Below are 27,934 nucleotides of genomic sequence, written 5' to 3'. Positions count from 1 at the left end.
CGGAAACTGTTGCTTGGTGTGGTCATTTTATTCTACAAAAGTAGCAAGTAGTTATTATTGTCTTTGCATGTAAGGTAGGGAATCCAATGAAATCATTGATCTTAGAAAAAAAGTATTGGTAGAATAATAAATCCCGGCCATTTTATTGAAGAAAGTAAAGTATATCATGTATAAGGGTCATCATAAGCATTTATTGCTTGTTTGTGGCTACAGTACATAAGGCAATATACACCGACTCGTACCCTACTTGTACATAATCTTCGACAAGATACAATGGCATGTAGTACTCCATCGCTAAACGAAGCATGGCTTATGAAAGATAGGTTGCCAGGTGCAAGAAAGTATCTACTGGGTTGGTGGAAAAAATAGAGGTTTCTCATCTAGATATTCCCAGTGGATCTCTTAGAAGTTGCATCCATGAGGGTAGGGCTTGCTGCACACGTACACATGAAGAAGCGTCTGCCATAGGTGTAGGAGATGTTACTACTTACAATGTTATTACATGTTCAGATTGACGTAACATGTCGCTACCACCTTTTAAGAGTGATATGTCCAAACACTGCCGACTACTCAGAGTCACTACAAGAAGGTATCCAATGTATGCACTATCTCCAAATTACATACCTACACTTGGTCCATACACCATCGAGACTTGTTGTATATAAATAAACAATTGATTCTCAACTCACACATCTTTTGACCTCGAATTGAATCGAGACAATGGTGTTTCCTCATCTTCTCGGTGGCCCTATAGATCCACCACCTCCACACTCCCATTTATACATCCATGGCAGAGATTTCTACAGAAACTGCAATGCTCTTCCTTGCTTGTTTTGGCCACCATGTCAACATGGAGATGATGTTGTAGTCCAGGTCTATGAACATTTTTGTGACGTAGGCCGTTGCTTCTTCCGTTGTGCATATTTCAGAGTACGAACAAATAGTACCTACTTTCTTTCCTATTTTCTCAAAACTATTTACTTATCTCATCTATCACTTTTTCTAGACGGACGATTATGGGTTCTAGTACAGGATTGACCTGCTGATAGAACCACACATTTAAGAATACATCTATCACCTGCACGTCATTATCGAGGAACTAAGGAACAATTGTGCCAAGAGAAATACATCAACGTCAGAAGGCACTATATCTCACCTCGCATGGCAGATCGGAGGAACAACTGGGAGTAATAAGGATGTGTTCTAGCGGTCGGCTGAGGATTTTATTTCGTATTTGACATGTACTATTTTACCATTCTCTAAATGTGTAAATCCCAATATGTACCCAGGAGTAACCAAGAGCTTGCTCCCCCACCACCACCACCACCAACGCTCTATGATGACGTGTTACCTCGGCATTTTGTTATATTTTCTTGTACTGTGTTGTTCGTAATTGAATAAATTGTACCCCATCATGTAACGTTTTATTGTATTTGCAAGTGTTATAGTAGTAGGGTTTTTTTTATGCGAAGGCTTTTTGTTTTGAAAGTTGCAAGTGAACGATTTGAAAGGGGATATGACTGCACGATGGTCTTCATTGGTATCGATCGAGAACACAGTTAATAAAAATATGGTTGATAATAAAGATCCTACATTAACATCCAACATGATATGACAGGCACATAATATAAATACTAGCACAGAGTACACGTAAAACAGTAACACAGAGTACTACTACATAACACCCCGAAACTAACAATGACATATAATCCTACAGGTTACATCCCCTCTTAGGAACGACACCCCTGGTCGCATCTGTCCTGGGGACTCTATGCCTCATTGCTCGTGCGTGGTCACCTGAGTACGTCAGTTGGTCCGGTGGAACGACCAGCTGCTCAGGTCGGCCAGCGGGTGATGGAGTGGTGTAGTTGTCCTGGGAGGGTTGAGTCCCCAGGAGTGGCGCACCAGGTAGCTGCGACGCACCGAGCTCGTCGCTTTGTCCGATAATGAAGTCATAAGCAAGGACCTAACTAACGTCCCTGCTAAGCAGCTTCATGTAGCTACCCTGTGCCTCTACTTCCAGGAGCAACAAAGAAATCAAGTTACCACTCTGCACATGGAACAACAAAGAAATCAAGTTACCACGGGTAAACTGTGACATACGTAACAATATGGCATGCATGAAGCGAGTGTCCTACCTGCACCGGAGACGTAAGAGCAAGAAGGACATGCATCCGTAGAGGAAAGGTGCATCGCACCACTGAAAGCATGGAAGTGGCCAGCGGAACAGTAGTAGGGGTCATTGGCACCGGAGAATGAAAGCCGAGGCAATGTGCCACTGTAGTGGGGGTAACCAGCAGCAGTGAAAGACTGCCTCGCCATCGTAGGGGTCGAAGAGGAAGATGGTGTCGAAGACGTCCTCAACGGCTCGGTGGTGAAGGGTGGAACTACCGGTCGGTGCAGCGGCACGACAAAGGTGGCAAACGGTCATGCCAGCATCTGTGCCGACGCTTGTGGTCCCGTCGTAACATCCGAGGACGAACTGCAACTTAATGATCTTAAGGCCTTCGCAACGTTCCGGATAATCCAGCTAAATGACACGCTCATCTTGGCCCTGGGGACATCACCCCTACTGTCAAGCCACAGTCTCGACGCACGTGCCTCAGCATCAATCTGGCATAATATGTCCTTCTACAAAGATAAACTTCATCTCACTTCACAATTTTTAAGCTAACAATTGAAGTAAATGATGAATCACGTAGGGTTATTCATACCTCAAGCGAACGAGCTCGATCCCTGTGCGTAGGAACGTGTCACGAACGTCTGCCACATGCCGTGGAAACTCGGCTGGTGTGTACGTCACCCGGACCCGCGTCCGACGCACGAACTGTTGGGGAACGAGCTGGCTACGCTAGCCTAAACAATAAATTTCTGCCTCATTCACCTAGGAAATCATGATAGTAGGAGATCATAGATTGTTACCTCTCGACGCACAGTGCAGCGGAAGAAGAGTTGGAGTAGACCGATCCAACGTCGTGCGCATCAAACTCCTCGAGAAGCTTCTCGATCAGATCCACGACCAACCCTGCGTAGGTGGGTTTATCCAACATTATATTCTCTAATATAAATGTCCACATTATTGACCTGGTATCTCTATACCTATGACCCATGAAACATGATCATCAATCAATACATGTGCTGGTCTTATGTATCATCACAATAATATGCGACCAGGGATCGACTAAGAATAACATCATGAAATAAACAAAGAGTTTCATGAACAAGTCACATACTTGCCAATCAATGTAAACGATATTCATTCTTGGAATAACACATTATTCGGTAGTAGCTGGAACTTCCCAAACTACAGCATAACGTGATGTGGTGAGTACTCCTCGACGCAGATGTCGAAGATGAGGGCGCGAGTCGTGAGCCGGTACTCTCGGTCACGTAGGCAGAGCACTGAAAGTCCAAACGGAACGCGTCGAAGTACCTCACTAGCGCACACAATCCACCGTCAGCTCATCGAACTGGCGAACAAAGTCCGGGTACGCGTGGTGTGTCTGCACGTTGGACCAACTCAGCTATGCAACCTAACTAAGTTAGACAATACAATAAAGCAATCAACATAAATGTACACAAATAGCATTGCACTCACCCTACGTTTGCACCATAAGGACCCCATGGTAGGGTCGTCGACGCCGTCTACACCAAACTGGTACGTGCTAAGGTCCACAACGGGTTTGTCGATGGTGATGCGCTCGTACAACCACATCTGAAGCAGCAGAGAACACCCGGTCAGGATCGCGTTGTCATCGATCTTCGTGCACCCGTCACACAAGCCGCGGTACACCACAGCCAGCACAGTTGACACCCAGCTGTACTGCAGGACCTCTGCCGGGTCAGCGTCCGCACCCTCTCTGGTGTAGGGAATAATGCTCCACGAGACCGTGTTACCGTGGGTCTCGGTGAAAATGACCCACTTGAACAACCACATGAGATACGCCTCCAAGTGTCGGGAGACGTCCTGGACACCTGCAAGTGGGTGCATGGTGTCCGCCTATCAAACAAGGAAGAAGTACAAATATCTGCATCTGTTAATAACGTAAAGGAGATGAGAGACCATTGAAAGACATACATACTACAAACTGAACGAGAAAGGCCTTTGTCGGGCCGTGCTTCTCATTTGCTGGAAAAGGTCTAAACGGGGCTACGCCATCCAACTGTTGAATGACAGAAAAGTAGCCTAGCATCTCATCCCGCCAGCCCACACCCACATTCCTAGCCCCAACAGCAGCACACGCGCAAGGCAGGCCCGCCAGGAGCGAGATGTACTCGAGCGTGGGTGCCATCTCGCCGCACGGGAGGTGAAACATGTGCATCTCCAGACGCCACCTATTGACAAGGGACACGAGGAGGGCCATGTCATAGCTGAACCGCATCGTCGCCTCCAAGGCCCTCGCCAACGCGTCCACCTCCACAACCTTTGTCCTTGCATAGAATTTTGTATCTCTGCTGCGTAGTTCCCATGGTCTTCACCTGGTGCATCTTTGTCTTCTCCGCCTTGTCTTCCATATACTTAGTCATCTTCATCCCATAAATCATACTATCATTATTCAGTGCCGTGTGCGCTACTGCATAGCGGTTCCTGAAATACTTGCATGTCCCTTGAAGTATGAACTCTACAATACCCACCAGCGGCAACCCCCTCACACCTGTCACACCCGGTTTTAGCAGACAACACTAGATATGGCTTATGTGTGCCCAGGATGTTCAACACACATAAGAATGTCACATGTGAAGTAACAAAAGTAATACTTTTACTAAATAAACATTAACTCTTACAGTAATTGGCATATATTGTCTTCTATGTAGATATCTGCAGCGGAACAGAAGCACTGGTGCTCAACAACACCGCAGGCAACCAACCGGGAGATGCGTGCGTAGAACGTCACAACCTCATCTTGATATTCTTCAATATCTTCATTTACTGAGCAGCACCACACATGTCGCATGGTATAGGAAAAATAGCAAGTGTGAGCACATGACGAGCTCAACAAGTGTGGTTAAGATAATAATATGTAGCCTTACAACAAGAATAGGCTAACACATGGTATATTTGCGTAAATGCAAGTAAAGAAAACAATAATGTAATTCAGAAGCATTATGTAGTTATTAAGTGAATATACCCCAACAACCCGATAACAAACCATCCAAGCTTAACCATCCCATAAACCATAACCAACTAGTACTCCTGTATTATACCATAACCATCTAATCAAGTGAGGATCCAAGTCTCCCATAATCGAGGGCACAGTTGTTATAATAGTTTTACACTCTGTAGAGGTTGTCCAACTTTTAGCCACGAGTCGTGATACCCATGTTGCCGTGTTAGCTAGACACTTAACATACGCCAGTGGTGTGCCACCAGGAGATCATTACAAAGCATTGTCCATCAATTAGGTCCTGATACTCTAATGAATGCTAGCCAGGTGTCTAATTGATATGCTAAGCCTTACCCATATCGGTCTAGTATTTGAACGGTATTTCTTGGGTTGTCTCTCCTCGAACCGGTCCTTATATGTGACACTTGGGCAAAAACTATCCAACAGGAAAATAACCAACCAAACCTAACATCTCTGCTTGGAATGTATCCACAAGCCCACCACATGAATCACCATTATCAAACTAACTCCTTGCCCAAGTCCTAGGGTTCCATGTTACTAACAAGTTCATCATCATCATTTCATATATCCACTAAACATGTATATAACACTTCCCAGCATCCCAAAAGTATATCTAAGAAAATCTATCCAAGAGACTCATATCACCTATCCCTTAGGCTTCAATGAATGTAAAGAAAAAACTAGGTAAACCCTAACATAGGTGACTACCCATCAAGTTGATAGACATTGAATGTAATTTTGTAAAACAAAACATTTAAAACATAGGTTCAAGATGATCAAGGACACTTGCCTTTTACCCAATGCTACTCAGTGTTGTCGAAATCCTGGTCTTGAAGTCCCTTGAAGTGCTCCGGAACGTTATTAACTAATCGCGAGAAGTACCGACAAACAACACAAAGGAAAACACTAGAACAACATACCAAACATTATTAAAACACTTTAAAAAACTATGGTTGGATATGTATGATTTTAGAAACATTTAGACGCAAGAATCACCTAAATCGGAGTTAAGATGAAAAGATAACAGCTTTCAGGAGATGGATTAGACTGAAAATGAAATGCTGATTTACCGGAACTATCTTCCTATGGAAAAATGCTTTATTGCACAATCACTACGTTAGTCTTGACAACATCATTATGCAAGATTCAAGAAGTGTAGGTCAGACCAGACTTCACTGAATAGGCTAAGGAGAATGATGTGGTGCTAATTTAGCATGCTATGCAAGTACCATCTTGGATTAAAGAAGGGATACGTTGAGATCTAGTCTCGACTATCCTTGATGGATCAAATGGCCAGAGGTTGCACTTCTAGGTTAAGGATACTACCGGTGACTCTGTGTAGCGGCGGTAGTTGGGGATTCGTCGAAGATGGCGACCGGGCGCGTAGCCACTGACATCGATGTCGGGCTTCGATGGCGTTTCATCGAAATGAGGGAAACATGGTGTAGAATGCAGAAAGGCTAAATTAAAGGTATGGTCAGTTTTGGAAGGGGTCATCCGAGGTAGTGGCAAAACAACAATGACTGCTGCTAGGTTTGGTGGTGACTGCGAACAAATACAACAATGAAGATGCTCGTGTTCCTCGAGATTGGCTATGAAATTTAAGAGACTGTCTGAACAGAGACATTCATATTTCCTGGGAATACAATGCTATGGCATGGTCTTCCCCTGAGAGGAAGAATGGTCAGTGGAGATGAGATGGGTGATGGTTGCGACATGCTGTGGTTGGCAATTACGTCACAAACGGGGATTGGCTCCTGGGTCACATAGAAGACTCGATGGGACACGCCATGACATTGTTGGTGTATCCATATGGCTTTTGGATTGACGGGGAACGCGAATGCAAATCCGGTGCATGCGCAGAATGCGTCCAGAAACTGGACAGCGGACATGTCGACCTTGATCCCGGTGGTTTGGCTGCTCTACTGGCTGACCTAGAGGGTGAGGGCGTGGGGAACATCATGGGTCATTCGCTGGTTAAAGAGCATGGTGAATGGTGCACTAGTTTGCTAGGAACGTCGATGCCAATCGGCTACAGCGCAGATGTTCGCGACGGCGACGACCGTGGTGGTATAGATCGGGCTTTAGCCAGGGCTAGGGCTTGGCTATGGGGGAGGATTCATGGAGAAGACGACGTAGCGCATCACGTGCGACAGTGGCAGCGACTCCGGCGAATGATGACACATGGATAAGGTAGCAGCGGTGTGTAGGGCTTGGGCTGTGGAATAGAGATAGGAGAGGGAGTGAAACTCCTATTTATAGGGCTAGGGGCAGCTGTTTGAGGTGGAGTCCAAGCCGAACACGAATCGGGTTCGAGTTCGAGTCGGTTAGGATTTCCTTTTTCATAGCTCTCTATGTCGAGGATGATATCTCCATCGTCCGGACTCTAAATTGCACGTTTCTGGACTCTAAATTGTAGTACTTGAAAAGATCTACAACTTTGGTATTTATTGAAACTTCTGAAAAGGCCATATTGAGTTTCACAAATGCATCACAAGATAAACTGTTTGAACTTAGACTTATCTGCGTAGCACTAATTTCGGGGGCCATAACTCCTAGCTCCATTATCCAAAAGGGGACTTCCATAGTTTCAAATCGAAGTTGTCGACGAGACCTACAACTTTGATGTTCTCAATATTTGCATTTGAGGTTGTTTTTAATTTTGAAACTTCATGGAAGATGAAGTTGTCCAGGACTCCATGTAAATTTGCAGATTTCGTGGATCCTTTGTGTTTGAGGCTTCTAGAAGACTTTTGTGCTACCAAGAGATTGGGCATGGATATGATTGAGCCCAATGGCACTTTAGAAATATCTAGGTTTTTAGAAAAAAAACTTTTGCAAAGAAATTTGAATAGGGTTTGAATTTGAATTTAGATTTGGATAGCATTTGAGGAAAAGAAAATATTAACTTTAAACAAGGATTTGGATAAGCTTTGAATTGAACTAGAGAACTATCAGGTATGACCAAAGATTGAATAGATGATGAATCTAAGAATTTTGAATTCCAACCATTAAGACCCTTAACTTATTCACTATGGAGTTTTGTAAAAACCTTATCAAAACCTATTTCACTCAAAACACCAAAGAGAAAGAAAAGAAAAAAAAACTCTAATGCATTTAACTGGCTCCTAACAAAACTTAGCATGAAAGGCACACAAAATAATAACCTATATTGATTGATTGATTAAGAAAATAGTTTTAAACCTATTCTACTGGTGAAGCTATTCAATAATCTTGGGAAATTTTAAATTTTGTAAATTCTTAGAGTCAAGGTGTTACAACACCTTTCATCACCCAATTGTAAATCTCTGCTAAATTTGTAGTCATAATGCCGTACCTAGCCCCATTTGTATCGATGAGAAGAGCCCACTTCTCCTTGGACTCATTCTCATTCCACTTGCTAAATGTCCTGGTAGATGACCCGCTCCTCCACATGATACCAGCTTCATCTTCATTTGGCAGGGACTCAAGAGGTACCGGTATATCCTCCGCTCCCATCACGGGCCTCCCTACACGTTCATGTGTTTACTTCTTCGTCAGCTCGTCCAGTATCTTCCAAAGAGCATCAAACTTCCGCTACCAGTTTTGACCGCACAACCTCTTGAACATGTTCATGAAGTTCTTGTTTTTGAATTGGGGGAAGAAGTTTACACCCCAAATGCCTCGTGCACCACCTACTCTACAGGTCTGGCTACATAGGTCCAATCAAGCCATCGTCCGTTCTATTTTGCAGATCCAGAATTGCCTTGAGTTTCCCAGGATGACGATCATGTATAATGCACATGTTCGGTCATGCACCAATAATTATCATCCTCACATGATATAGAAACTAATACCAACTATTGCTATTCTCACTCTCCACAAATGCAAAGGCCAATAGTAGAACATGATTGTTCCCGTCAACCCTAATAGCAGTCAGGATCTATCCCATGAATTTACTGATAAGAAAGTGTTGTCGATGCACAGGATAGGCCAACAATGCTTGAAGGCTTCGATACATGTCCCTATTACGAAGAAACATCGCTTCAAGATGTACTTTCCAGGTTTGGATAGCAATGGGTACTTATCAATGTCGTAATACATCCCTGGGTTCCTTCGAGCAATATTCTGTAGCAAATGTGGTAGATTCTCATACGACGCTTCATAAGTCCCGAACCTCATCTCAGTTTCCTTTCTCTTCACCCTTCATGCCTTGTTGTAGCTGATAGTGTACTTGTACTCCTCCTCAATTGCATGATTATAGACCCTGGTTCGTAGTTCAGGTTGTCCACAATCTGAGCGTACATCACATTGGTGACAAATCTTGTGGTGATGTTCCTGTGGCTACGCTCAAGTTTGTCCATCATGCAAGTGTGTTCAACCACAATCGACACCTCCCAATAGTCAACCCAGTTCCCCTTAAAGCCGTGCACCCACCACGCGCAACCCTCATTCATGTACTTCACATCATATTCCTTCTTGCTTGACTTGACAACATAAAACTGTCATCGAAACGAGGTCACCCATTGAGTAACAGCATCCTTCATGGCCTGACTGGTAGGATACCTAACACCTTGGGTTCCTCATTCTGTGTAAACTCCCAGGCCACTTGATTCCCCTCATTCACCACAAGGTTGTTGAAGTTAGAATTGCCGGAACATCGTCCATCATTCGAGCTGTCATACTCAAGAGTTTCATCAGCCTGAATATTACCCCTCCATCTGTTCAATTAGAGAAGGGATTTGTTCCCCCTCGTCTGCCTCACCGGTCGGTTCAGTCAGATAATCCGATGAATGTGCACCATCCGGATCGACATCTTCATCATACTCTTCCTCATCACTCTCCTCCTCCGCGTACTCTCCACCCTGCATCTCTCCAACTGCTTCATTATTCTTCCATTGCACAAGCAACATAGGAGGCCAACCTCTGTGGACAGTATCATGCAGGTACCTCTTCCATAATTCATCTTCTCAGAGCGGAAAGACCTCCCAGTACACACCTTCTCTGTAACGGTTACCCACAATACTAATGGTCATCTCTTGAACCTCGGGGTCTAATTTGAAACCCCGCATCAACTAGGCATATAAGTGTCTAACACTTCTTTGCATTGGTCTGGATATACCTTTGCCTATTAACTTAAATACGAATAGTACTACCCCTTCCGGAACATATAAGATTTCACTGTCCCTATAAAAAATCCTAAACTGCCACATATCCATCATACCTGGCAACCATCGACAAAAACTATGATATTATTGCGACATAATAGAAAGAATCATGTTAAACTACATCTATAATGCAAAATTCATTACAAACGTAGCCCAACATGTAATCTATACTGCAACAACATATTCCAGATTCACTACATCAAATGCATCTAAATCCTACATCTATCATATCAATTATAACTACACTATGTCTAAATCCTACATCTAATACCTAAAATATATCTAAATACTACTTCTAATTGCTAAGATATATGTATAAATATGATCTAATTGCTGAACTACATTTAACCCTAATTTTAAACCTAGATCTACATTTTATCCTATTTCTATTGGCTATACTACCAGGTATGTAAAACAAAAACCTAGATCTAACATCTAACATATGTCAAAACCTAGTGCTAGTTGCTATCCGACCGAGTTTATTAAAAAAAATGAGAAAAAATTTACCTCTTTTTTTCAGTAGGGCTCTGCCACACAAATCTCCCTCCCCTCCGCTCCCCTCTCCTCTCCTCTCCTCTTCTCTCTCAGCCGAATGTGTCAAATGAAGTGCCGGGATGGTCGGCGCAGCCGACCTAAATACTCAAAAGGTATCGTCCGCTCAGCGGGTGATACCTTTTGGGTGGGCCCGTATGGTGTCGCAACCACGAAGGTCTCGTTCGTTCAACGGGCGAGAACAAGGTCTCGCCCGTTGAATGGGCGAGACCTTCCTCTTCTCGATTATTAAATATACTGCCAGCCGGGACCCACAAGGTATCGCTCGTTGAACGCGTGACGGTAGGGTAGACTCCATTATGTTTGAAACAAATATGTAATCTTGAAAAATTTAGAAAAATATATATAAAAAAAATTCTCAAATCAGTCAGCCTACAGATAGGGATTCCTCCTAAATACAGCCTATCTCTTGTCTTAAAAAATACAGCCTATCCCTTTAGGTTTTATAAGATTTAAGTCAAGTTAGACCTAGCAAAATTGTGAATGTATTCGTTATTGCTAGCGCCATTGCACATATGAGTTGGAAGATATTATAATAATTTATCATTTGTGAAATATTTGATGAAAAGATAAGTGGTCATAATAAGCAGTGCCTAAGTTGGGAATCAGAATTGTATCTTTTCCCTCTCTTTTTTTTCTTTTGCTTGACACGTCAAGGTGGTCATGGAGCGGAAACTTACACATCGAACTACATAAACGAATCTCATCAGCATAAGGAACTCATCGAATTACATAAACGAATCTCATCAACATAAGGAACTTATTGCTCCTAAACAAAAAGGAGAAATTACAAATACCCTCCTATAAAATACTTGAAGTTGCAAATACCCTTTACAAGTTTTATAGTTGTATTTACCACCCAAAAATCTAACCTTGTTGCAAAATCTCCCCCTCATGGTTCTCACTTAGGGTCATTTTAACATATTCGCCATGTTGTGATATCGAGTGCTAATATAGGTAGGAGATGATTGGGGAGGACTTAACTACGTGTTATGACCCACTGAGTTTCTCATTTGGTTTGATTTAATGTACTTTATAGTGTGTTGTTAGCCACTTGTTCATCCCCACATTTCCATCATGGTAGCCTATGAAGTACGTCAGGTCACATCACAGCAAATATGTTATCGTGACAAGAAGTTAATCCTTGGGAGGGGGATTTAGCAACACAATTATTTTACTTGTAAGGAAGAATTTGTAAGGAGGGGTATTTGCAGTTTCCCATAAAAAAGTAACTTAGTGCTTAACTGGATGGGTTAGGCCTAATCCCTTTGGATTAGCAAGGAATTTGAGGTGATTTACCTCAGCTCTAATCCTGCATATTCCAACAAAGCATTAGATGCATCTAAATAGGGCAACTGATATATGTGAGGGGAATTCTTCGTTATTGAGGTACTAATTGTCCTTGCCGATAATATATTTGTCATTGTACAGAGTGGGCATTGGTTGATACATCACGACGCATCAAGCAAGCAGAACACAAGTTTACATTGGATATAAACACAGGATATCACCTTGTTTTCTTGTCTTCTTTATCCTTCTCCACCACTACTGGAGCTGCAGGTATACTGAACCACCACTCTCTTAACCTTCTGGTCCACCTTTCTGTGCTTGCTCTTCGTAGTGGCGAGTTGTTCGTGAATACCTCCAGAAACATCACCAGGATAACCACTCTTGTGGGCACGATGGCAAGGCTCAGAGCCATGAGTACCAATGCAAGAATAGCTCTATCGGTCGCCTATGAAAGTATAGGGAGATATAGTGAGATACTTAAAAAGGTTACATTTGTAAACTAGACAAACTTGTAAATAACAGGACATAACATTTGGCGGAAACCTTGTAACTGAAACAAGTACCGGAGCTCTGATTAAAAAGGTGACATTGCCCATAGCTCCACAAAACCAGACCTGTCTTAGCATGGTAACTGAAAGAATAGAATTTTCTTGTTGGAGGAAAGAAAATCAGGAAGCTGTCTAAATACACTGGACTAGAGGTTTGGTAGGTCAATGAACAACTGTTTAAGCATAAGACAGGTCCAGTTTGAGGTGCTTGAAGAGTATCATTTAAATCACGCAAAGGTGTCATTCAAATGTTTAACCATAAAAGGCGGAAGCAAATCTAGATCTGCTCTTCTTTTAGGTGTTGACGGGAGATCACTTAAATCAGCAAAATTATTAATTTCTCATAGAAACATCCAACCAATATTTAAAACCTTGACCTCTTAACTGCAGAAGCACCAAATAGACCCGTCATATTTTGTAGCACAAGTGAACAGTGTGATTGGGACACGGGGGTGGGTGTCGGTGTCCGATTCAGCAAACACTAGAAAATTGGATTCGGGGACTCGTCTAATATATTAAATTTTTAAAAGTAAAAAATACGTATTAAATTATAAAGTTGCTGGGAAATCATTCGCTATTGTGTCACATTCCTCATTAATCCATATGTGACCAATCCACAAACAGATGCGTCATAGATGCCTATTGGGCTGGCCCATCCAGCCCACCTACAGACCTACTACCATCTCTGAATCCTCGAGCCCCTGCCTCCGATCCTCATGCACACAAGTCGCCGCCGCTGCTCTTTCCCTTTCGTTCTCTCCTCCATCTTGGACTTGCCGCTCCTTCACCACCGGCCACCTCCCTCGCCGCTTGTTCTCTCGTACATCTTGGACTCGCTGGAGACGAGTACGATGCATGTTGCACCGTGTCCGGTAACACTGCAAGTGAACGTACCATAGATTCAAGTAATTCCAAAATATTATATATTTATGTTCACACATACGCATACGACGTACGAACACAAATTATGTTCCCCCAAATAATGATGAGATTTTTGTATTGTATTAAAATATTCTACAAGTTATCTGTATAGTAATTAACCACGACAAGTACATCATTCACACCCACTTAGTCATAGCGAACACACGATCAGTTCATTTTTTGTACGAACACAAGTTATGTTCACAAATAATGATGAGATTTTCATATTGTATTCAAATGTTCTACAAGTTACTTGTATAGCAATTAATCATGACAAGTACATCATTCACACCCACTTAGTCATAGCAAACACACAATCGCCTCAATTTGCAGGCATGAGTCACTATGGGAAAAAGAGTGCCTTATTTCTTAGGGACAACTCATAAAATACCACTTCAAATGTAATTCTTGTTAAGGGTATAATAGTCAAGGGTATTAGAGTAATCTCGTAGTCTCGGTTTCTCTTCTGTGTCTCTCATGTACTCTATATATAGTGCCCTTTGGCTCAACATAATTATCCAACTCAATCCATGTTATTTGTAACACAGTATCAAAGCAAGGATTGGGATTAGGGTTAGATCTAATCTAACCCATCCACAATCCAAACTCCACCCTTGTCTTCGCTACGCAGTACTCTGAGAAGAGTAATCTCTACTCCCGAGGCGATTCCTTTCTCGTCTTCACATTGTTCGAGTCTTCGTCTAGTCATCATGCAGCAACAAGCCGCCGTCTTCGTGCAATCCAAATCTAGGAGTCGCTCAGTTGATCTAGACCAGGTCCGATTTGATTTGGTCATCCCCTTGTCCCTCGTCGTCGTATGGCCACAGCTCTGCCTGTCGCGAAAGCAATCGTGGTAGTATCTTGGATCCTCGTCATCTCCTTCGTGCGTCGCACCGTTTGTTGCGCAGCCCACCCTGGTGGATCTTGTCTCATTTCCACCATGTCACGCCATCATCCTCATCGCACCTCCCGTTGCGGCCTCACGTTGCACAATTGTCATTTGCGGTCCCTGTGGCCAGTCGTCTTAGAGTCGACCCACAGCACCACAACAGTTGTACACCGCTGCCCTTCGTCGCTATCTGTCGCGGGAGGATCTCATTCCCAAGTTGCGGCGATAGTCTTTTGGATCCCGTCATCCCGATTCGTCTCCATCATGATACCACACCGATCTGTGCAGGGAGGGAAGACGTTGGCTCGTCATTGTCCCCCGTCGCAGGAGGCAGAAACCCCCATCGTCGTGCAGCCCTTTCGCTCATTGTGGAGGCGTCAACCTCATCATCGCACTACCTCAGCCCATAGTTGTCACCATCCTATGGGTTGCGAAAGGATTGGCCGAGCTACGTCGGATCCTCACACTCGGTGGACTTCAGCTGCAACGAATCGGTCATCCGCCTGTCACAAAGACATCCTCACCCGCCTCCGAGCTCCGGTTGCTGCTTGGAGTCGCCCTCTCTTCTACTTAGAGCTCTCTCCCCCTTACCACAATGTGTCCTCTGTGGTAGTTTTGTGCTGCTGCACTATTGATTTTGGGGAAGAACACATGAAAGGAGTTTCAGTCACATGGTGCTCTATTGCTTGAGGGCATTTTTGTTGGTGGCTTGTCGTGGTGTTTGTCATCTACTGCTGCTGCTAAGTATCTTCCGCCACTGTCGTGAGTCCTTTGCCTTTGAGTCTTCTACTGTAATATCAATCCAAGTCGAAATGCAATCTTTGAGTTTGTCTTTGCCGTGTCTACAATATTTGTCAGTCAGCCAAATTGCTTCTTTCCTTTGTGGTTAGCAAGAGTTCATCTATTTGGCTAATTGCGTCATCGTCGTCATTGATGCGACATTGCCCTCTTGCACCTTTCGTAGCCGTCTTGCTACATAATATGACCAATGGCCACCTTTGTCGTCATCACGATATTATCTCACTGTGAACTTTTTTGCAGTAGTGATTTTCTCTATTCTCCCTTTGGCTTGAATTGATACGTCACACTAATTGGAGTAGAAGTGCAGTTGGTGAAGACTTGAGGTATTTGCTGAAGTACAGGTCATGAAGGAGTACCCTCTTGTAGAGATCATTTTCTACATCGACATTGTTCAAGAGTTGCATGCTTTGATGACACCTTCGATATTGTACTTAGGATGTATTAGTTTCATTTTCTTTTCTAAGTAGTGCTTAGTGTCCAACTCTTCAAATGCAACGTCATTGCATTCACGTTGCATTTCAAGGAGGTGTTAAGGGTATAATATTCAAGCGTATTAGAGTAATCTCCTAGTCTAGGGTTTCCCTTGTGTCTCTCATATAATCTATATATAGTGCCCTTTAGGCTCAATACAATTATTCAATTAACCCCTATTATATGTAACAATTCTAAGCACAATTCTAAAGATTGTGTTCCAAAATGATGCCACTACAGAGGTTGTTGGACGTATAAAACGCCATCACAGGTGTTTAATTGCATTTTTCCACATTGTCCAGTTTTCAATAATTTCAACATCAGGAAATTACATTCTACGTGAAAGCATAATTGGAATTAATTCAAAATAATCAGTGATTCTGACCAATGGGAATGTTTTAGTAACCACATAAATTCTAAATTTGTATTTTTGCTAAAATCTTTTGGTGAACCTTCAATACTGGGTAATAATTCCATGAAATAGCCTGTGATAATACAGTATGAATTACTTTTATTTTCTCACTGGATAGTATTGCCACCTACAATGTAATTTGGGGTTTCATTTGTACTAACACAATCTATGTCACATTATATTCACAGTATAGCATTAGAAATAACAGACCTATCCAAAACAAAGCAATATAATAAAATAATTCCTCAAAAAGATGGAGTGGGGGAGTAATATATAATTACCTGGGATGGAAAAGCCAATAATAGAGCCCTTATCTTCAGAAGAACAATATTTGCATCCTGGACAAGCTCCTCAATTTTGGAAATAGCATTTTGAACAGCTAAGAGCTGCTCCATCGTGTTCATTGGAGGTGGAGATGCCACCTTGACCTCAGTCATTGGCTTTCCTTGATTAGTTAATCTTGTGAGAAACATGAAAGTTGCTGAAAACAAGAGCACCATAACAACAAAATAGATAATCCACCCCCTGTGTCAACAAAGAAACATAGAGACATCACGGAAGTGAAGAATTGTAAGGAGAATAGGTCACCTGTACAAAATTATGTAGTACTTAACAAAATGAATTAAGACTCATTATATCCGACAAGTTCTTAAATGTACAGTTCAGATTACTAGTATAAGCTACACTATCCCTTTGGTAACTGCAGTAGTAGCTTGATACAAAATGTATAAGTGCCAAACAACTGAAAAGTCCAATTTCCTGCCAGTAAAGCATTGCTGTCATGCTCACTGTGTTGTGATGTGCTGAAAAACTTGTGAAAAAATAGAGTGCTAACAAGGAAACTGAAAAAAAGAATTGCTTTGTGCTGATGGAGTGAGGGTTAGAAATTAATGTGAGACAACCAACAATCTTCACCTTCTCTAGTGTCCAAATCTTAGTCACAAGGTTCCAAGGTCAATAGGGTCGAGGAACGGGAACGCAGGACGCCACTTACAAAAAACATGGTACGAAAGGGGTATACCTCTTCGGAACGATGGATCGGAATGTGGGTCGTGAGCCAAGGCATTTTGGGACGATGACCCAGACACTACAATGGGGTCAAGGTACATGATCCCATGAGTCATAGTACTTAATTTTTAACAGAAATTCAAGTTTGTACCTACAAATAACTCCCTGTCATCACCAAAAACTCATATCAAATTGTCACACACATGTTTTTTTAGAGTCACACATACGTTAGGGTCCACTGGTTAGAGGGGGAAAAAGGAAAAGAAAATGGAAAAGGATGAGATTGGCTGCGATTTGCTGGCCCATCCAGCCCACATACACGTAAACTTCCCTAACCCCTCATCTGCTCCAGCAATCCAACATGCAGCCGCCACCTCCGTGCCTTCCCTGTTCCTCATCACTCCCACAATACAGCGCTGCCTCCTTAAATCGGTCACCACTGGCCACCATATTGGACCAGCCACCAGCAAAGCCCGCACCCTCCTCATATGTCCCGTGCTTGCTCTTTCCTCATCTGACGGTGACTCGTGGCCGGCATCCCAGGATGCAACCGATGTGCGACAACCCAGGCTATGACCCGTGTCAATCCCGTTCCACGTTTCGTGACAACGAACCTGGGACGGGATCGCGGTATCGTTCCACGACCCCGGTGACTAAGCTCCACAGTAACCACAAAAAGTTTCATCATTACAAGGGCAAAATAGCAGATAGATAAAATAATGTCTTCAATTAATGTTGGTTCATCTGCTGGCACCATTAATCTACTAAGTATGGACAAAAGGTGCTATGTGAACCACAGACAGCCACAAATTGTTTAAAAAACACTGATTGCTAGCAGTCACATTAGTTTATTTTGGTAGGTTCCTTACTGCATAAGCTCCTGTAGAGCATGATTCATGCTTTTCTTAGTTAATACATTCCAACATTAAGTTCTGTTAGATATAAAATGGCCAACACAGAATACTGCAATGGGAAAGCAGCATGTCTAACATAAAGTTAGCAGAAAAATATCCATGGAGGAAGTAGCATACCTGATAATAATATAAGAGAACAGAAAGCAAAACAACATGGACTTCAGAGGCTCATCCCATGATGCGAGCAATATCAAAACCTTCCAAAGCTCGCTTACTGGGGATAACAATTCCTAAATACACTTGGGGATTAGATAAAAAGAAATAGCAAACAAAATTTTAAATGTATCAGGGACCATACAGAAGTATAACGATACTTGCCAGTTATGTTTAGTTACTTAGTGCCATAATATCATATTGAGAAACCTTCCAGAGAAAAATGTTGTATACAAAATATACAAGACAAGAAGGGAGAATTACATCAACCACACCCACAACCTTTTGAGTTCCTTTAAATGAATAAATTATCTTCTTTCAATTCATAACCGTGGTATCCATGTACCGTTCACAGATTCAAAAACATCCATGTACATTCTTTAAAATGGATGTAACTATTTACCATGGATTAACATGCAAAAGCTAGAAAATGCAGGTGTGTGCAGTACAATGCTCCAAGACTAATACGATGATTTAGTGAAAATAATTCACTGGGAAAAAAGGATCTTGATGAATTCTAAATACCAAATGCATTTGAAGGACAACCACGCATGTAGAATCCCTTGATACTCACATTGCCAAAACCAACAATTATTTTAGTAACCCTGAACACAGCTAACTTGTCTTACCTCCTGCTTAGGACTACAGTTACACTCACTAATCAGATTCATGAACTTGAAGCAAAGAAACATGAGGTGTGTTGTCTATACTTTTAGTTACAGATCAGATTAGTAAGTAGTAACAGTGCTTATTCTTTTTAGTTATAAGTGAATCAACACAGCAAGTAAAGTGAATTGATAACTTGGAAAAACTAGGGATAAGACAACCCTTGCTCTAACTTTTAACCCAACCTTGTTGACAATCTGCTCTATAACATTCGCACCCTCAAAAGAAATTTTTGAACACGACGATGACAGAACTATTGCAAGCCTGAACTCTCCTCTCTCCCATCTAGACTTCCACGAATAAGCGTAGGATGCATGTGTCTTTTAAGTGGATTTTTTTTAAAAAAAAAACTTCCAATGGAACAATTTAACAATAATCAATGGAACAAGTATCTGGTCCAGAACAGTATAAATTCTAACTGCAACAACGTTAAATGAGAGCCTGCTTGAGCAGAATAAAATAAGACAATGCCACACAATCTAAAGTAAATAATTGACAGATGAAAAGGATTGTTTATGTTCCGAGCTTACCTTCATTACTGCCAAGTTTGTATCAAGCCCATCAACTTTGACTCCATCAACCGTGGCTTGAGCTAGTTCAACCTTCTTATAGTTGTTCATTGAGTCAGTAACAGCCTTCTGGAAGGAACTCATTTCCCCGACAACTATCTCACCAACAAACAATCTCTCACCATTATTAACTGGTGATACCACGCCCAGGTTTGACAGGACAGCATGCATCCCTCTACTCGTGCCAGGTTGGTTAGTTCGATCTGAAGTTCTTGATGATATAGTGCTGGCTAGTGTTTCAAGTATTACATCACCTCCAGGAAGTTTGTCACATAGATTGAACATCAAAAGAGATTCATATCGATTTGGAACTGGTAAGCCTAACTCCTCAATGGCCTGTAACCGCAGAATACCAAGTACAGCCTTCAGAATTGTTTCCTCTTTGTCAACTCCACTTATGTCAAACTTCCTAACAAATCTATGGACATAAAGAACTTCTGATATAATGGCCAGCCAATAATCACGGCGGGAGTGGCCAGTCAACTCTGGAAATTCTATGATCACTGGTTCTGTTCTGCACACACAATAACAGTATAAACAAGCTGTAACTAAAGGTGACGAACAGATCTATAGGCTAATTACAAGAATACCAGCTGGCAGAAGCATATTGCCAACAGGTTCTAATATAATAAAGTTTCTGGATCAAAAATAGCGATGATCCCTAAATCAAAACTAACAATAAGAGGACCATTGCAAAAACATAAGATACATTCAGCTTATGTGATATTGCTTTGTTAAGTGTTAAGAACTTACAAGGTTGTTGATTTGTACATAACGGCTTTGTCAAAGAGACGTGAACCCCATGGACCAGTCAGCTCAGGTTTAACAACCTGCTTTACATCTTCTGCAAGTTCATAAGCTTTGGGCTTATCATAGGTCACAACCCGAAGAGCTTCAAAGTAAAGAGCATGATCCGTGAGTGTTAATCTTCCTGCATGAGCAAGGTCGGAACCAGTGATATAACAATAGGAAAAGGCAAGTTCACGCCGTTTCATTAATAAAATAATAAGTAAACAACATGACAGCAACTTGATCAGTTCCATCAATGAACCACACACACCTGGCCATGTTGAAATTCCCACATGTTCAAGTACCGGTTGAGTTGTCAATGTTCCATCAACTTCCAGAATCCTTTCTCCTCTCTGAGACCGGAGGCTCGATAGAAGTGATGACTCAGACTGTATCTTCATTTTCTTAATCGCTCTATATGAGATAAAACATATGCTGAGTCCTGCCTTTACCAATCAAGATAAAACAGAAATTTGTGCTTACTTATCAAATATTTATAGAATAATAAGAGTGTTACAGAACTTTGTTCGACCATAAAATTTTGTAGAGAGATTATCCCATGCATTTACTTAAATGATCCTACTTTGAAGAGTAAAGTGAATAATGCATCAACAAATGATTTAACATTGAAAAGGATTTTTAATTATCATCCTGTTTCACATACTGATACCAACATTAGCATATGCATTAACACTTCCATGTTCTCTAACTGATGGGAAATTGGAGTTTGTAGGCTAAGGGTATAGACAGTCAACAATCATGTAACCCTCCTACTACTGTACTTTGTAGGAGGAATCTATGTCCGCACTTATAGCAAGGTATGTACCATGGTACATCTATGCATAATCTCCATTGTCCAATAATGGCATGCACCGTTATATATTTATGCAACCCTTACAATCACAATACTATACAATGCATCCACCGTAATTCATGATGGTAGATCAACTACCTTTACCTCAGCGTGTCAGAAGATGAGCATGATGGCATAATATCTACTGCAAGGTTTTAGGAGCTAAACTTCTACAGCACAAAAGCTTTTGATTACCCTACACATCACCATCTTATACATGCAGCTGGGCTACACTAGATAAGAATAAGCAATGAGAACGAAAGGCATCAGATGAATAATGATATCTGTTACAAGGTTGTAGCAAGTAAAACTTCTAGAACATGCTTAAATATCACCATCTTAATCTGTGCAGGTGGACTATGCTGGTTGAGAATGTGCAGCAAGAACGGAAGACGTTGAATGCATAAAAGTGCACAATGCAAGTACGTGTTTTATATCATCACTAGTTAAGACCTGAGATACAAAAAGAATCCTTACACATGATGGGGGCACTAGAATTTAGCTGTAATCAACTAAACTACATATGTCTACATTCATTTGTTTACACTGATTTACAGTCACCAATGGTAGTAACACATCAGGATGCATGAATAGAAAAACCACTTTCTATTGTCTTGCACAAATTAATGAAATAAAGGTTGCAGTACTCAACATGCTCAGACAATATAAGAAGAGAAGAGTGATGTCCTATCCAACTCCAGAAAATCAATCAACAATAGAGGATTAAGTAGTGTTTTGGAGTTTAATGCATTTTAATAGCTCATGAGGATTTTATATTAGGAACTAACAAGCATTTTCTTAGCCAAGTATAGACATAACTTTGCTATTTTAACAGAACAACCAGAGGGTAAACAAAAGAGGAACTTGTTAGCAGTCAAGTATTTGAGCTAGCAATTGTGTATAACTATTAAGAAAACATTATAGTACAGAAAGTGACCTGTCCAATCCTGAAAGGTACTTATCATATACAGAAAATGAAAGACGGCCTCCACTCGAACACGAAAGTACATCGAAGAGATTTGAACAAGTTACTACATCAGCGATGGTTGGAATGGCAGGTGCTATTCTTGTGAAAGCCTCCAAACTAACAGTGCTATCCACCTCGACCTGCAAAGGGAGGGGGTGAAATTTAATATAATAGAGAGATTCATAAAAATCCTTTACTTAACACTGAATTTGTAAGCGATGATGGAAGAAGCAGTCTAACTAATTCAGTAACAGACACAGGCTTCTACCTTAACAATGAGATGGCTTGAAGGAGAAGGAACTTCCCAAGCTAACATCATGTCAAATGTTAGGCGACGAAAGCTTTTGTCAGCAAGATACCCTGCAACTTGTGAGTTCTGCGCAAGTGCCATGAAGCAACAGTACTCCAAAAAGTTTCTTGCATAGTTTCTTGGCTGCTTTATGGAATCAGATGCTTGCTTATCAAAGTCATTTTGCAGGTCATTCATAGAAACATCAAGAATTCTGAAAGATAATTAGAATAAAAAGAGATTGATCAACATCTAATGGAAAACCTGATTTAAGGGAATTTAAACCTACTTCTATGGCATAAATTGCCATTCTACAACATAGTACATAAAAGGAAAAGGTAAAAACATTCATATCAGCTCAATATGTCAAACATGTCATCGAATCACAAAGTGTAATGTGGTTTAGATCCCATATTACGTGTTCCATTGTTGCAGATACCAGTTGCTAGTGCCAAACCGTAAACCAAACCCATTTTAGATCCAACACTAACTCATAGCCCAACAGCACATGTAGATCACTATACCCTTGTCGCTCCTTAAGCAGTATCCATGCACTTGAGTTGCAAATCATAATGTGCAACCTAACACTAGTTCCTGCCGAAGCTAAACGCCTTGGTCTGTTTGATGTAAGGGTTTAACTCCCATGAATAACAATTTGTCCATAGATTTTTCGAGAACTGCCACCTCCCTTTCGTTTAGATAGGGGAGCAGTAGTAACAACCAATTCCGAACGAAGCTTGGGTTTTCATAATGATCTATTTCCACATCGGAGAATCCACAGAAGCTTGCGGTGTGAGATTCTCTTAAACACATAACTCAAGTAAGAAATAATTTATATACTAGTGCCCTAGAGCTTCTCCCCTTCCTGAAACACCAGGGCGAAGCGGATCGAGGTACGTTTCGGCCATTACCGGGAGCAGCGAGCGACGACGGCGTTGGCCTTGAGGGAGAGGCCGGCTACGGAGGAGCGCTTGCCGGAGAGCGAGCTGTCGAGATCCTCGTCGTCGTCCACCAGCGCGTCGCCGCGGCGGGGGAGGGCCCACTTGAACGACCCCTCCCGCACCAGCCCCTCGAACCCCCCCATCAGCAGATCTCGCGTCCGGTTGATCATTGCCATCCTCCACGCGGCCGGCGGATCTGGCGAAAACGGTGGCCGCGGCGCGCTGAGGCTTCGTCGCTTTGATTGCGTACGGGCCGAGCGGGCTGACGACGGTACCAAAGGCTACAGGCGGTGACGGGGAGATGGCAATGGGCGCCGAAACCCGCAACCCGGCTATAATTATTGCTCCCTCCGGTCGAAATAAATGTCTTTTTAATATCAATATGATTCTTAAAATACAATTTTGATTATTACTGATCAACTAGTGATATAAAAAGGTGTTTAGAGGTTTATATATGTATATCTTGATACCCATATATCTATAGATTAACAAGTATGGGAAAAGGGGAACCGACCTGTACCTATTTCACCTAATGGATTAGGGTTTTGCGATAAGGGGAAAGGGGGACAAACGCATGAGTGGTGATTTGCCATAAGTGTGTTTGGTTCCCTATATCTCTCATCTTGATCCAATGGATATATTGTTATACGGTTTTGCGAACCGGATACAACATGTGCCTTCTCGCCTCCACTCCTGGAAATCCAGCCCCCTTGGCTTCCTAACTCGATCTGACCCAACCACGAATAAGACGAACCTGAGCACCCGACCCATGAGGTAGATCGCTCCTTTCACCCAGTCGTCGGTCTCCGAGAGAAGGTGAGATCCTAGGAGCTTGGGCTACACTCTTGCCAAGTAGTTTGATTAATGCATCTATTGTTGCAGCTTGATCCAGCGAGTGCAAATATATAATCACATCCTAGCTCTGGAATTCGAGCTTCACTCTGTAGCTTTGATCCGACAGTTACAGGCTCTACATCCACTCATGTATATAAGTTTATTTTTTAATATCATAAAATCATCTTCATAACTACTAAGATAATAAAATGTATATTTAAAAGAAGCATAGAACTCAAGAATTGTGCACAAACAGAGGCCCGGAGAAAGCTACCACCTACCTAAATGCCATGCAGAGATTGGATTTGGATCTCCCTCTTTCAATCCCAATCTAACTAAATACGGGACTCTGACCCTAACCATGTGTCTGGTGGTGCGACGTGCCGCTTGCTATGTGGTGTTGTGTGGCCATGCAGGCAAGCGGCGAGCTGGCGATGCACATGAACCGGGAAGGGAAAGAAAAAGTTTGGCAGGTTGGTGGTTTAAGAAGATAAGACAGGGAGGGGTGGCAGGTCAAGCATTGAGGCGGGTTTCAGTGATGTCGTCATCCTCCCTCGACCCTTATCCACTCTGCACCGCCAGCCACCTCACGCAGCATGTCGTGGAGAACGCCACGGAGGCAGTGCATCTTGATGCGCTGTCAGTGGCGTGCACTTCTTTGCTGGCCTTCCCCAGCACCAGCCCCCACACCCTAACCATCCTCGATGCTGCCACCTTTGAGGCCATCTCCTTCGTCGACCTCCGCCCAGCTGCATGCCAACCGCCTCAATGCCATTGTAGGCAGGCGGTACTAGAGCACGCCGCACGTCGTGGCGAAGCACACTACATGATTCTCCCTAGACTCCGGGCAAGCATCATGGAGTGGGGAACTGCCTCCTCAACCACCTGATGTGGGGAACCCATTGGGTGCCGATTACTCGCATGGGGCTAGGGATGGGGAAATTTGGCACTCATGTGACTACGGAAAATTTGGCACCTCGGTACGAGGTCTATTGTTGAGATGTGCGCTCAGTGACCATTACAAAATCTTTGCAAAGTTCATCTCAATATATGCATACTCGCTCGAATTGAGATATCGATACATTCCATTGTAAGAAAGGTTATAGACTTGAGCAACAAAAGATAAGAAGGTACCCATCCCTCCAATCAGCTTCATACACTCAAATGAGGCTCTAGGTATAGTAGCTTATAAAACCATTGCTTTATAGAGATAGAATGACTCTACTGTAAACGTGAATGAGAGTAAAGATGTATACACTTTAACAACAGAAGCCTCTCTTGCGTCAATGAAAATTTTGTAAGTGCACCCCTCCATCATATATAGTCAATGGTCTACATAATATTGAGAATAAAGCAAATTAATCAGCTAGACATATCTTATGTTATGCTTGTGGTTGTACTATTTACTCAAAAAAATTGCTTCATAAACTAGTTCTTAGATTTAAGCAAGACTCTTATAACCTAACCACACAACATGTATTAGTCTCATCATATTGACGAGGAATAATAGATAGTTATCATATCCGGATACTCTAGAGTTTTCTATAATTCGCATGCTATATCTCTACCTTTAGGAAGAAGATCCCTAGATAAAATAAAACTACCCGTAGGTATATAGGGTTTTCTGTAGGTTGGAAGGTTTATTTTCAAAAATGGAAAGAAGACTCTAGATGATGTACGACATATACACACACACATATATATGGAACTCGGGGGCCCTGCAGAGGACAAGCCAAAGTCAAAGAAACTGCTCAAGCCTTTTAACAAAACAGAAGACACCCAAAGCCGAGCAAAAAAGTCACCAACTAGGTTTAGATCTATCTAGGTTATCCATATACCTCTGGTAACAAACTCAGATCAATACAAGACAAACATGACATATGTTTATCATTCTTAGGGAGGCTCGAACCTGTATAAAAAACCCCATGTGTTCTCCTACAATTTATCTACTCAAAGAATCCCTTATTTCTTCAACAAGTTCGTTAGATTGATGGTTCACAAATCATCAACGGTTGGTGTCATCCGTGAGGATCATAACAAAAGGCGTTAATAATCTACACACAACATGCTGTCGATATCGCCTAAAGCTTCACCAAAAACCAGTTTTTTTGATAAGGGGTTCTACGACAACTTTACCTCTCTTTCGGACAAACCAGTGATCGATCGGGTGGATTTTGACTATGAACTTTTCGGTGATGATTCAAGCGACGAGATAAGTCAATTTATGGATCAATGCGTTAAGAATTACGACATCAAGATTGAACCATTCGCTACCAAGACAATTGTGAATGCCTGGTACACAACAAGTCGGGATCTATTCCCTCACTTTTTGACAACATAGATTGTCAAATTACCAATCCGTAGTAATCTGATGAAAGATCTAGACACCTCATCTAGCTAAGAATACCCCTGATAAGTTTTTGCTATTGGGGATAGGGGGTAACAGTCTGGGTAATCATGATGATGACCCCACAAACGAGTCGGCTCTTTGACTCTAGGTACAAGTGGATGGTTAGCACCAGATGAGCACACCTCCTCTGGTCCTTAATGGAGCCCTGGTTTACCATCTCTCTCCCATCAGGAGGGGCTTAACTGCTTTAAATCGCAACTGCTAAGGGGATCCTTCTTCTACAAGAGGCCCTCATGTGCTCTCTGACCACATATCTGGCTACCCCAGTCAGTAAGGATTGGATGAATTCGGCGATCAACTTAACAAAGAAGGCCATCATCTGCCTAGAATTCTCATCTTGCCTTGGCCGAAAACAGTGCTAATCGGGGAAGACTAGGCTCCCATCGCGAGGCGCATCAGACTCGGAGCAGCGTAACCCCCGGAACAAAGCTTCCCAGGATGACAATTGGGTGATTGAACCTCGCCAGTTAAAAGTCGTTCGATCAATGATTTACGCGAGGTCATCGACGACCGGTGAAGGCACCCAATGATTTCTAAAGAGGCTACATCTGCATCTCATTGATCTAATTGGGGAATGTCTCAACATCTATCAAATCGGGACCGATCCTTAATCTCCATGGGAAAAACCCCAGAGGGTACTGGAACCAAGCAAGGCATCATCAACGGATATTTGGCCTCCCCTCCAGATCTACATAACATAAGCTGGCCGGTAAGGTTTTGCCCTAGAATGCTCGAGAAATACAATGGAAGCACAAAGCCCATTGAATTTCTCTAGATCTATATCATGGTCATCCAAGTGGTTGGTGAGGACAAGAAGGTAATGACGAATTACCTCCCTATCACCCTTGAAGGGGCAGCTAGGATATGGTTGACCAACCTATCGTCGAGAACAATCTACTCGTGGAAATAGTTGTGCGATGTATTTTGAGCAAACTTTCAGGGTACAAACGTTCGCCCCGGCATGAAAAACGATCTCTACCATTGTGAGCAAATATAGAACGAAACCTTATGCGACTTCATATGCCATTTTAGCAATATCATGAAGGAGTCAATAAAAATTATTTTCCCTATCAACTTCTAGGTGGAGGGGGTGGGATCACACACTCTCAAGCGTCTTACCACGCTCTTGCAAGTGTTCTTACCAATCACAACAGGTGGTACAACCGGTGGCTAGTTCATGATACCTTATCGGGTGCGAGTGATATAGTTGCAAATGAAGAACTATTCTGATTAAGAGAAGGTGGAGCTCGGACAGACAATATTTACTAGGAAGGGAGAAATTAATGAAATTAGATTAGCAAAACTAAATAAAAGTACGCAATACTCGTCATAGTTGCTAACCGAACATGTTTCTAGAACTAGCTCAAGCTAGCTGAAAAAATAG

The 27,934-nt window shown here is 42.3% G+C and overlaps 2 protein-coding genes across 3 annotated transcripts; both read right to left on the bottom strand.

The window, feature by feature from the left end:
- Positions 1–3,437: 3,437 nt before the first annotated feature.
- Positions 3,438–4,382, bottom strand: LOC133923104 (protein MAINTENANCE OF MERISTEMS-like). The gene is made up of 3 exons (XM_062368551.1): positions 4,083–4,382; positions 3,599–4,000; positions 3,438–3,503 (listed from the first exon to the last, which is right to left on the bottom strand). The coding sequence occupies exons 1-3, from the start codon at positions 4,380–4,382 to the stop codon at positions 3,438–3,440; spliced, it is 768 nt and encodes a 255-aa protein (XP_062224535.1).
- Positions 4,383–12,190: 7,808 nt separating this feature from the next.
- Positions 12,191–23,606, bottom strand: LOC133922186 (uncharacterized). 2 transcript variants are annotated; one of them, XM_062367398.1, is made up of 9 exons: positions 23,277–23,606; positions 22,345–22,579; positions 22,047–22,216; positions 20,528–20,670; positions 20,221–20,398; positions 19,429–19,981; positions 18,197–18,309; positions 16,439–16,682; positions 12,191–12,560 (listed from the first exon to the last, which is right to left on the bottom strand). In XM_062367398.1, the coding sequence occupies exons 1-9, from the start codon at positions 23,480–23,482 to the stop codon at positions 12,333–12,335; spliced, it is 2,070 nt and encodes a 689-aa protein (XP_062223382.1). In that variant the 5' UTR covers positions 23,483–23,606; the 3' UTR covers positions 12,191–12,332. The 2 variants fall into 2 exon arrangements, with proteins under 2 accessions (XP_062223382.1, XP_062223383.1); XM_062367399.1 differs by lacking the exon at positions 12,191–12,560 and adding an exon at positions 13,172–13,541.
- Positions 23,607–27,934: the final 4,328 nt, after the last annotated feature.

The sequence above is a fragment of the Phragmites australis genome, chromosome 6 (assembly GCF_958298935.1).
Source record: "Phragmites australis chromosome 6, lpPhrAust1.1, whole genome shotgun sequence".
In the NCBI taxonomy this organism is placed as follows: domain Eukaryota; kingdom Viridiplantae; phylum Streptophyta; class Magnoliopsida; order Poales; family Poaceae; genus Phragmites; species Phragmites australis.
Note: the sequence above shows the minus strand (reverse complement) of the source record. Positions and strands in the feature narration are given on the sequence as shown.